The sequence below is a fragment of the Macrosteles quadrilineatus genome, unplaced genomic scaffold (genome assembly GCF_028750875.1).
Source record: "Macrosteles quadrilineatus isolate MER2022 unplaced genomic scaffold, UCM_ALF_1.0 Scaffold_2__2_contigs__length_208266976, whole genome shotgun sequence".
Classification (NCBI taxonomy): domain Eukaryota; kingdom Metazoa; phylum Arthropoda; class Insecta; order Hemiptera; family Cicadellidae; genus Macrosteles; species Macrosteles quadrilineatus.
In genome coordinates this window covers 167774797-167787670 of record NW_026542595.1, presented here as the reverse complement: position 1 = coordinate 167787670, position 12874 = coordinate 167774797, and the positions used below count along the sequence as shown (strand labels likewise).

Sequence of the window (12874 nt, the reverse complement as noted above, 5' to 3'; positions counted from 1 at the left end):
TCATATTCTCGCATCACACGTGCGGAATTCTTAGCTTGTTAACTTAAACTAAACCGGAGGACAACGATAAACAATGAGTCAGCAACGACGTGTGCAAACAGAAAAGCAAGCAGAACAAGCGAGCTACCAAGCAAGCAAGCAATGCCGGTCCTGAGTAAAGTGTCAGTCAAGCTGTGAACTTTAATGAAGTGACGCTGAAGTTTGTCGATGGAACACGCCGCTAGACATGAAATACCAAAGTTTGTTGCACTTTATGACACTACACGTGCCGCTTTACAATAGAGTAGTCTTTGTAAAAAGTTAACGAGAAATAATATAGTTAGTTAAGCACACAATGAAAATACTAAACGAACAAAACTGTTGAGACAATCATATTATGACGAGGCGAGTAAATAATAATATTTTTTTACTTAACAAACGAGAACTTGCATTGTTGTAATGACAAGTAATGTTCGTAATTACGAAACTTAATAAGTATTACAAATATTCCTTAGTACTGACAAACCAAGACGCACAGATCACAGTATTATTCACACATTAAAGATCATACATCATGTTATGAACCAGGCTTTTTTTAATTAGCTCATCTTCAATTTCATTATACATAGTTTTTGTGTTGATCGACATTTATATCCAGAGGTAAACCCTGGTCAACCTATGCCTTAAAATCTTTATATTTTCATTAGATTAAAACTGGAGTAGGCTAGTTATTCAATTGTGTATGGAGAAACAATTAATTGAACTTTGAATGTCCACAAAAAATAAAGCCTATGCTTATAGAATCTAGAACCATTACAAGACGAAAAATTGTGGCATAGACGACCTAAGATTTTGCTCAGTTTCACAAAAAGAATACTTCAAGAACATTTCATGCTGCAAAGAAATATAATGCCATTGCCTTGATGACAAAGCCTACCGTAGAATGTTTGCATACCCAACATATCCTTCAACAAGAAATAACTAATTTTTAAACAAATACAATAAACAAGATATAAGAAAAATAACCTGGAGTTCTATCCTTAGGGTCTCCAAGGGTGCAAAGTTCCCCAGCGCTACACTCGAAGGCCAAAGTCTTCGCCGCCAACGCCTTGTCACACTCATCCAGTGGTAGGAAGGTTGAGAGATACCCGTGTTGGTCATCCTTCTCATCATCAGGAATGCCTTCAGAATGCACCACTCTTTCAACATCCTGCTCTCTCATGCGGATCTCAAACCTGCTCTTGTCCTCTTGGTCGCATTTCAGCTCAAATGTCGGCATCTTCGGGGGAAGAAAAGAAGACGGGAAGCAGAAGAAGATTATAAGAGTGGCTTTAGAAGAACCGTAAAGTTAGGGTAGTAGTAAGAGCCGTTGAATGTAATGAGTTGAATATGATTATTTCGGATACGATCGGGAAGATTACGCTGAAGTCAAATAATCATTGGTAAGATGAGATCCTAAAGGTTTTTCAGAAATCTCGTTCTAAAGAAGGGTATTTTCAATATTGCGTGCAGCAGTGAGAAAAAAGGTCGCTCTGAATCAACATTGATCTAGTTAATGTAATTTGAATACGCCTACCTAGGTACACTTCAACAATAATACTCCCTGCTTAAACAGAAAACCTACGCGAATTTCCCTTGCATAACCACTTTCACTCACACTGGCGTCTTTGAATCAAAAAACAAATATGATTTGACTTTCTCAAAGCAACGACCCGAAAGCACTATTACATTAGGAGGAGGTTACGTTCCGCGCAGGCTCGATGATGAAGTAGCATCCATAAATAATTGACACTGATCCATCATCCTGAGGCCAGATTGTAAATACTATACAACTGCCAGACGAGACAGATTAAGAAACAACGTTGTGGAATGCATCGTAGCGAGTAAGTCCTCTGCCAAACACGTCAAACGTTTCCACTATATCATGGCTGTTAGCAAACTGTTACTATTTCGGTACGAAAGCTATGCAGTGTGAATTTCATAATTTCAAGGTTTTAGAAAGATATTGTAGTACCTACAAGCACACTTTTGCTAGTGATTACGACAACCAAAAAGAAGTCACATTCACTCCAAATATAAAAACTCTACCTCCAATCTTAGATTATTCTACACAATCCAGACCTGGAGTAACATCAGTCGGGTCCCCTAGGAAACAGGCGCTCCCCAGAGCACAACGGAAGCTCCGGATCTTAGCGGCCGTGGAGGGATCACATTGCTCCAAGGGTAAGAACTCCGACATCCAAGCGTTATCGTCGTCCTCAGGGTCATCCGTATGGTACACCATCCTTCCCCAGTCCTGCTTGGCTGACCACTGATACAAGGCGGAGTTGACGTTCACTGCCCAGTCTCCGGTCGGTCTGGAGTTCGAGCACACGCCGGGGAGTTGCGTGTGGATTTGTTGGCACAACGGACACTTCGCGGGATCTTCGTTGGCGTTTTCATCGTCAGTTTCCGTAAAGTCTTCAACAGAGTCGTCATCCATTTTGTAGTAGATACTGTGCGTATCCACGTAAATTGTTGGATTACTATTGCTTTAAAGACATGGAATGTTATAGTGTAATTTTGAGCCTAATATTTCCTACAACGAAAACGTTTTAAACCTGCTGATAAAACTCTGTATGGATTCAATAATCTGAACAAGTCAAGAAAAGAACCAATAAAGCCGGTCATACCAAACTTAACAGTTTCCGATCACAAAATTCACCCAAACACATTCACTAAGAGAGTAAAACCAACACTAATCTTATTTCGAGCATAACAGTAACTGACATCAAAACGTACGGAAAAGAACGGTACCTAAAGTGATTAAAGTGAAACGAAATTCGAGCACATTGTTAGGCGCAGACGCTGATCCCTGCGCCAGACCTTTCGTAAACCCGTGTTTGACGACAATGGTGATAGATTGGTCATGTCAAGCGCTGACTGAGTTGTTTGAATCTGCCAAAGTGTTGTTCAAACCACTTGTTAAGGGTTGTTATTTACATTATATAAGTTGGTAAGACTGTCTGTGCAAGTCTGTATATATAAAGCTTAAAGGTCCTAGAGGCGTAAAGCAATCAACATTTGCATAACCACAATGTTTGTAGGGCAAATGCGATACGAGTAGAAATAGCATCAATTGAATAACACGCCTCGATAAGAAAGTAAATTTTCAACCACTCCAGATTTCATACATTTAAATGTTGCAAGTCTCTGTTGAAAATTAAAAAAATCCCAAGGCATTTTCAAATATAATATTTCAAATTCACAACGTTTGAAGGGTAACTGCACTGATCGAAACAGTGGTTTAATAACAGGTTTCAATGAGAAAATAAAATTCCAAACATCCCACATTTCAGACGTATCCGGTGACTTTCAAGTTTTACGGGACGAGTGAAGGACCTTGTTCGAAGGCTGTCTAGGTCTAGTTCGCCTAGACACATGCATTCTCGGGATTGGCTTTACGAGTGGCGGGTTTAAACTTTAAATGGTTACTGGTAATCGAGATACATGTACTGGTTTACAGGTAATGTTAATGTCTTTTATTGCTGAATAAACATTGAAACCGGCTATAACTGTTGTAGATGAAGTAATAAATCAAATTGAAGAAAATAAATGGTAAGAAGTTTAATGTGGGCCACAAGTAGTTTGGGTTAATACGGTTTGGATTCAATAATTATACATATATTTAAATTTCTTTATGACAACGATTTTTAACACATAATTGATAGGTAAAAGTACAAAACACTTCTACAAAAGTCGATTTGGATGAGCAAATCACCCGATCTGATAGCCGAATCTAAGTTAATTCAAAAAAGATCAACTAGTTAGTGTCATAAATTGACATGAAATTGGCAAACATCCGAAGTCATAATATGATAAGATCATTGTAAAGTATCTGGAACGAGTGTTTTATTGACATTGTGGTTTTAAAAGGGAAGCGACTGTAAAAACCAATGATTGGTTTATTATTTGCCATTTCCTCACCATTGGCAGATGACTATTTTGCATTGAAAAATAATTTTAGGTCAAGGGCCGTATTAATAGGATATAAAGACTACTTTAGAGATTAAGTTTGCACATCGTTACATTATTTAAATTACACTTTAAACCATATATTTATAGCACACATAGATGATCTCATTCGCTCATTGATCAATTGCGGTATCTAATTTACAAGTCGTGTTTAGACCTCAGCGATGAAAAGGTTATTGCAAAAGTTATACGAGATACAGTAGTTATAAATTGTGCAATCATTTATCATAAGACAATTAATTGGTTGATTGTCAGTGATTGATTATTAAATCTCTTTGTAACGCACATTGAAGAATCTCTAAGAAATTCATTAAATATTCCATTAGGATCTATTGGTTTTAAATATTATCTAAAAAAATGTGTATTTCCTAGCGTGAAGAATCTTAATAAAAAATACAAAAATTTAACAATTTTTAATAGTGAGTTATTAAAAATAATTAAAAAAGTATCATATCATGTTTTTCATTGTATTAAACTTCTAATTTTAACCGTAAATATAGAATTAAAAGTAGTGCATTTTACTGAAAGACTGCGTTTACTTTAGATCAAAAAGTTTTTTGAAATAATACATAACCGTCTTTCTAACTACATATTAGAGATCTATAATCTTGTCAGAAAAGTGGATAACGATCCAATGTCTTATTTATATTATAAACACGCACCATCTCTAGACTATGTCGACCATTAGTGTTATAACTGTACCGATTTCCCATTGATTAACACAAATAATGTTTATTGATAATTTTGTGTAACAATTTAAAAATGAACTTCAACTTGAAATTCATCTTGAAATTTGAAACTTCATCGGAGACTTAACAGAAAACAGCACTAGACGACAGGAACCCCGTTGGAATTGGTTTTACGTCAAGGAGTACAAGCTACAAAATAATCTGTCAAATTTTGTATAAATAAAAATCCTAATCATGAGTAATTTTTTAACGACTTTTACTTTCTTATCAAGTTATAACTTCTCAATTTGGGAATTTATTTAAAATGTAATTCAACCTAAAACTTAGTATAGTATATTTGAAGTCGCTCTCGACTCCTACTACTCTCCATATTCTTGGACTATGAAATTTAGAAATTTACAAAAGCAAATGACCCAACCTGGGGTGGTTTTCTTGGGGTCGCCGAGCACACACTTGGACCCCAGTGCGCAGACGAACGCCGCCATCTTCGCCTGGGTCTCGGCGTCCGCCAGTGAGGGCGGCAGGAACGTCGACAACACAGCAATATCCTCGTTGTTCTCCTTCGCCTTCTTGATCCTGTCGTCGCCCACCGTCTTGGTGATGTGCAGACTCGTCAGTTTGTTGGAAAGCACGTCCGTGGCCATTTTCCCGGCTTTTCGGCGACTTTTGGTTTGTTCAGAAGAAACGAAATGGGTCGAATGTTTACTCGATCACACTTCACTCCGCTAAAAAAGCACGTGTGTTGCCGACTTGTCTCTAGTGATTTATCGGTTTGTAAGTTTTTAAGCTAGTAAGTTTTACCAAGTTTATTTCATACGATAATCGCGTTATATCGATAAGTTACAATATTTTGCAAGGCATGACGAACAAACTTATACAACAGTACTGGGGTTTAATTTATGAAATGAGTAATATTTGAAAGCGTTTATTAGGGAGTTCTTTGACACATGATGATCCAACAAAACTAATATATGTTGATTCAACAACGCACTAAAAATCCTTGAAACTACTGAAATTAATTAAGGCAAATGTGTTGTTGAAATAGTTTATACAAAATTTGATGAAAACATTTACTAGCAAAATCCAAATGTTTTGATGTTTGTTGATCAGTTGTTTCGATTCAATTATAAACTATCCAACAATAAAATTCAGTACGGCATCTTAAAGTCAATTTTTAAATTTATATTTTATTTAACAGTAAAAGTACAACTACAAATTTGATTAGTATAGTTAGAGAAATTCAATATTAGAATGTACCAACTACTTATTCAAAAAATGAAATTATTTTGGTAAAGGGTGACTACACTAAAAACACAGTATTCTACAGTTTTTTTTTCACAAAGCCAATTATTTGTCATAGAGGTAAAATATCAAATATATTATGTCTAACTGCAACCAGAAAATGTTTAAAACACATCGATGAAATATTGAGAAAATACGAAAGTTTGCCGCGAACACGCGTATCTAGAGACAGGTCGGCAGCTGGAACCTACCGATCAGCTGACAGCACACTCTACACTGACACTGACACTGGAACTGTAGGGCCACATGGAACTGACACTAGCGGCGCATGCGCACAACCATGCGCCTGCCTCAACACAACACAACACACACAGTCGATACAGAACTAGGCCAATATCATGATAATATTGTTGCATCAATGATTGAATGTTATGTATAACATCTTAGATAATGAGGGGAAGCGATATAGACCACACTAATAGTCGATACAGTAGGAACTGGGCCAATTCAAATTAATAAATACCACGACAAAGTAAATTGTACACATTTCCAAATATTTTTCTTTACTTTATGGATAAAGGAATGAGAACAACTCGCACAGTCGATACAGATAAATCTGAGCTACAAAGAAGATATTGGTGTAGAAAATAACCCAAGTGTTTGTAAAAAGTTTAGAATAAACTTATGTTTTCCCCTTTTATCCACGAATAAAAGAGGAAACAAACCACCTGGTGGAGGTAATCCCATCAAAGGTTTGTTGAAAAACACAGGGTTTTCCTGGTGGCAATAAGCTGGATATATCGAATCGACATGGGGCTTATTCAACTGTCCTAGGATGTATTCGAAACATCCTTTGTTAAGTTTGTTGAAATATTACTGTTTTTTTTGTTTTTTTTTTTGTATTGTTACACAAAAATAAGAAAACATGTTATAATTTAGAGTAAAAAAGTTTTAAACAAGCAGCACGCCTGTTTATACAATCTAGTTTTCGTTTTATTATTAGATGGGCAAAACTTTTGCATCAGTCAACAGGATGCATTGTTTTTAATATTTTTTGTACGTTGTAAAACTTTTGGGGAACTATTGAATTTCTTTAAAAGAAAATAAATTACATTTTTCGATCATTGTATGTATTGGCACTTGTGAAAAAAGTTACTTTTAAAATATATGTAGGCCTATATTTATTCAAACATTTTTTGTACAAAGAAACTAATACATATATTTAAAATAATTAATTTTTTAAAGGATAGAGCCTACAAAAAATCAGAGGAAGTTGACAATTGTCTGAGCATAAAAATCAGCTGGGTCTTTAATGCAATCAGCTAATAGATATGACAGTCAGCTGTTTATGACATCAGCTGTTCAGATGGGCGCCGACAAAGACCTAGACCACACTGACCTCGAAACCGAATTTGGAATATTTCAAACTCAGAATTACAGACACGCGCTGTCGGTTCTTTATCGTCATATATTGACTGAATGCCAATATTTACACCAATGACAAACGAATGAATGTGTTTCATTTTTTAATAGGCATGGAGTCAAAATGTTCCTGTTTGTTCTCATAGTGATTATACTTTAAATACAAAGACAGTTTTTTAAATTTCAACACGTTTCTTTCTTATTTGTCTGAATGCTAGTGAAATGCTGTATTACACATCAATTTCACAACTAATCACTGTATTAAGACAAGGAGCATTTTATACGTCTGCATCCAAACACGAATACACCATTGAGCAAGTGTTGAATGGTGTGAGTTGCCTTGTTTTTTTACTGACAAGGAACATTTAGGCCAGGACCATTTTACAAAAAACTTTAAGATAATTTTAGTGCAACACAACGCCGGTATCTTAAAAATTCTTCGTGAATTATTGAGGGAAATACATTTGATCCGAGTACTTGACAAACATTTAGTTCATAATAAATATTTCCACAAAAAACTTCAATTTATTTGTAATACCTGACTGAAAAAAAATATTCAAGCTATAACAAAATGAAATTTCAATATATCAAAAGACTTAAACAACTATTCGTATATGTAGTCCTAAATTATGTTTCACCACAGCTTTGATATTGTAATTTATCGTAATATTTACATATACATAAAAAGTGCAAATATTGTACATATTGTAAACCTGTCACGTTACACATGTCTAAACTATGCTTACATGAGAGATGTGGCTACAGCTCTTATATACATACATATATTAGCTATCCATGCTTATATTGTATTACGCAACACGTTTCCCTTGTTTGACACAAGGTATCGTTAAGATAACACTTAAAGGTGTTGTCCAAGCATATGCTGCAACGATAGAGCCTATTTAAAGCATATGCGACCCTAGGATAAGACTTCCGCCTACCGTCCACCAGTGCAGATTAGAAATTCAAACAAGTGTACATCTGAATGTTAATACGAGTTTACCGAAAAGGAAATCTTCAGTTGCTCTCACTGGTAGTACAAGTTTCAAAGGTTTAATCTCAATTTATGATGTAATTGACGGTTTTTCGTTTTTGTTCTTACTTGACATTAGGCTACACACTTTTGAATTTTATATTTAAATTAGTAAATATAACAGAAAATAGACGCATTTAGCATTAGCCAAATTAAACTCCCAGTGAATTTGTATTTATTAAATATATCTTTAGTTCACTTCAGAGGTTTTATTCGAAGCAGATAACGTATGTTTGAGAGTATGACTTTGGCTTAACGTTAGGGATTTAAAATCATATAAAATGGCATTTTTAACACCGATTTAAAAATTAACTGAACATACACAGTTTAATCCAACAAAGAAAGTTATTATGCTTTATATTCCCTTTCTAGGACGTGACAACAATAAACAAACATACTCTACCTAAAGTGTATCATTATTATTCTCCACCTTTGAATAAAGAAATCAATAAACGATATTTAGGAGACCAGAAACACTAGTTAAACTAAGGGGAGTATTTCAAGCATCAGAGGTGTACCGGAGATATCTTAAGAAGAGGAGATAAATATATAATACAACCTATGGAAGGGAAATCCAGAAGAAAAGTCTATTTGGACGCCCTAAGAAGAGAGTCAAAGAAAAATCCACAAAAGATATGCGTTTTTTGAGAACCGATAAAAAAATACACAGAAAATCGAAGGAATCGTAGCAGTTATCTGGTTTGGGATACTTCCTTGGAAATAAGCGTCTATGGGGGTAAGACATTGCAGCAAGTAATAATCTCGATTCTCGACGTGCTAAATTTGATATTGATGCATTGCTTACTACGATATATTTTTGCAACAAAGGCCAGTCAACACAAATAAAAATGATCTGGCCAATAAAACTTGTTTGTCACGGCTGTGAGCACCGGAAGTGTTGGCGAATCATCTTTGTAATGCAAGTCACAGTAATACAACACGTGGAGAGCGGAAAGTGACGTCATCAGCGTGATGTAGGAGGCATAGAGTGAGCGAGGACATAACGGTAGAGGACAAGTAATGACTTGAGAACTACAGTGATTTTAGACGATTCAACAAGATATCTGTCCCGGTGACGTTTGTGGTTAAAAAGTGTTAGGATCTACCGCGGTCGTGCATTGATTGCGCCAAAGAGTTCCTTAATTGCGCCAAGCCCCCGAAGGGTCCCAACAAATGTTCCTTAGTTGCGCCAAGCCCAAGCCAGGTAGGGGTGAGTTGCCGGCAGAAGGAATGTCCTTGTTTACAGGTCATCCTAACATATCCTAACCTAACCTAATCCAGCCGAACTTATCCTAACCTAACCTGACCTAACCTACTCAATTATACAGTCAAAGAGGACCGCCACTTGAACGTATTGGGTGGCTCAATGGAGTAGTTGGCGCAATTCAAAAATACCCGATTACCTGAGTCAGGTCAGTTGGCGCAATTAATGCCCGCCCGTTAAAACAACATTTTGAAAATTGTCGTAAAAATTTTACTAACCAAACTTGCTTTAAACATACTATTCGTGTCTTAAAAACGCTAACCATAATAGTAAGAAAATAATTCCAAATATACCATCAAAATAACAAGTATTCCCATACATTGCTGGGTAAGTTGCATTAATATTACTACTTGTAGTACAGGACGCAAGGCGCAAAAAAGGTTATGGTACGAAATATAGCCATAGTTTTTAAAGAGCCCATTTTTAACTATATTCGTAGCTGTGCTAAAATATCAATTTAAATATTCCTTATGAATTTACTTACAATCAAAGTTCACTACACGCACAGAGGGTTTTTGCTTTGTGATAAATAAATAATACTTACAACTGATAGTAGACTGTATATGGATACATACGTACCTGAAATCAAATAAACATAGTCAGTTCTTTGCTACATTAAAATACAAAATTGAATACCTAGTGACGAATACATTTTGAGAAGTAAACAGTGTCAAACGACTAATTTTATACTAGCCAAATAGTTGCCACAATCTATCTATAATATTAAAACGAAACAGTGTTTTTTTTTATTTCACGATTCTGAATCAACCACTCGACGGATTTTCACGATTTTTGTGTTGAAAGAAAGATAATTTTGAGATCTAGGGAATGTCGAAGCCATAATTTTAGTTTAGGGTCCCAGTTTTTTTGAAAATAAGTTTTAATTTTTTTTAAGTCTAGCAGCCGACGCTAAGGTTCTAAACTAGCTTTTGGTGTAATAAATTTGTTTAACATAACAGCTGTAAACATTCAGCGTTTGTAACACAAATTCAGCATTTGAATAAAATTAAAAGACATACTAAGGGTTAACTTATTTATACTATGTGTAATGCTAATCATTGATACGTTCAATCCTTCGATAAGAGGATGACAGATTATTTAAATATACATAGGTAAAATACTAGGATGTTCAAAGGATTTTTTAAATAAATCTTTGCAATCTTCGGTTTGTTATAGTGCAACATAATTTTATTTTAACTAACAGCTGGTTAAATATATAATGTTCTGTAGAACTATGAGGTTATTTTATTTACTCTGATTTGTCATTGATTTTTAGGAAATATGTAAGATTAGTAGACCAACGAGAAAAGTAACACCATCGATGTATACAAGTCGAGGCTCTGTACACGAGTCTTAAAAAAAGGATATGCAAATTATTATACTGCTCAACTTTTTTAGGAAAGGGTAGTAAAATCCATTTTTTACACGTTTTAATTCATCTTGGTTGGTTTACAATCAATGTTTTTGATTGATTTAACTTTGTTTGGATTAGGCCCGGAAATATTGATGTCATAAAGAAGGAGATCAAGAATCCTCAGGAATACAATTTTAAATTACCACCACAACCCAGACGGTTTTTATCCAAAGATATACAGATATGAATGACATAGATTGAGCACAACGTCATCATTGACCTAGGATACTGCATTAGACTAACCACCCTTTTATGAAATCTAAAAAGTTGTTTGGCGTGTGTTTAGTTGTGGTTACGTTTGGAGGCGCTGAATATTTTATAGTTTAAATAAATGAGTATGGGGAATTACGGTGTACATTGATTCAATGAGGGTGGTTTAATTATCAAGGATATTAGAACTAATAACGGAATGGATAATAAACATAGAAAATTAATTACGTCACTAGCTTTACTAGCGTGTTTTACGTTTTAAATTCCTTCAACATGTGACCAGTTCGTTTGATCCATCAAATGAATATTATTTTATTTTTGACTCAGCTGTTTACCAAAACAAACTATATGTTGTTGTTTTTACTTTTCTTTGTTTACACTTATTTATTTAGCAATTGATGTAGTGAAATTGATATAAAGGATGTGTGTGGACGATTCGTTTAATAATGTCAGGACACCAACGTTATAATTATGTGTACTGTGAATTTTATTGAATATTTTCGTTTTATTTTAGGGAGTTTATATTCAGACCTACTGGAAATTGTGTATAGTATGAGTAATTGTATTGTGTTGATATTGATTATGGAAGAGGCAGGTATGCGATGGAATCGGAAGGTGATATCGTTGACTAGGCCTATACACTTTCTCAATTATTGATAATTACTCTTTCTACTGCTATAAAATATAGGCTGTAGAAATGTAAATGTAGGCTGCTATAAAATTTGTCTTTATACGTGTAAGCTAGCTGTTCTGATTTTTACACAGTTTTAAATGACTACTCCCGTACGTAGGACGGGCTAACACCTCGTTAATTGTAATAACCAAAATTGCAAGAACAAGTTTCAATTAATGACTTTTTTAATAACTATATTTATAGGTGATTTAGACTATTCCTAAGTGTAACGTATACAGTAATAATTCATACTTAAGATTGGTATGGGCAAATTGAAACAAAAAGCCATTCGTAGATATGGAAAATTCTATTTATATTTCACAAAGATGATGGATAAAATAGATTCGGAAATTTTTTTTTCAATCAAACAAATTCCTGTATTACTTTTTTATCAATTCTTTAGGTATATTACTACAAGGTCCAGTTTTTTATCAAATCCTTGGGTATATTACTACATGGTACAACACTGTAGAAAACATTATTAAGCCAGTGCCACATAGGCTAAGTAACACAGATTGTATTTTGCCAATACAGTATGGTGGGCTCAATATTGTATTGGATAACCATACACTTTGCTTTGCTCGAGGTAGTAGAATTGAAATAATAAATAACATGAAGGAAAATGTACGTTAGTTTTACGAAGCACACCCTACTTTTTTATCGGTATAAATTAAAAAGCCTAAATGGTATTTGTTCTGTTGTACACCAAGACTATAAGAAACGGTGAATATAGATGGTGAATCAGACGGGCTTTATCCAATACGTAATCCAGTTAATGGTAAGATGATGACAAGTTAAGAATGTTAAATATGTAAAGCAAAAAGCCTGATGACACTATAGCTTTCGTACTACAAACAAAGATGGAATATTATAAAATACCTGCTGGTCCACAGTGTGTATTTGGCGACTTGGGCACCATGGTGGTGTATTTTCT

At 34.8% G+C, this 12874-nt stretch overlaps 1 protein-coding gene across 8 annotated transcripts in view; it reads right to left on the bottom strand.

The window, feature by feature from the left end:
* LOC128985864 (four and a half LIM domains protein 2) overlaps window positions 1-12874 on the bottom strand; it is a 316238-nt gene that overhangs the window by 26027 nt on the left and 277337 nt on the right. The window contains exons 1-2 of one of the 8 annotated variants that reach the window (XM_054405815.1): window positions 6176-6285; window positions 5101-5407 (exon numbers count right to left, since the gene is read on the bottom strand). The exons of 6 other annotated variants lie outside the window; for them this stretch is intronic. In XM_054405815.1, coding sequence (XP_054261790.1) covers window positions 5101-5326 — 226 coding nt within the window. In that variant the 5' untranslated portion in view covers window positions 5327-5407; window positions 6176-6285. Of the gene's footprint in view, window positions 1-5100; window positions 5414-6175; window positions 6286-12874 lie in introns of those variants that run through there. One more of the 8 variants, XM_054405816.1, reaches the window with a different exon arrangement.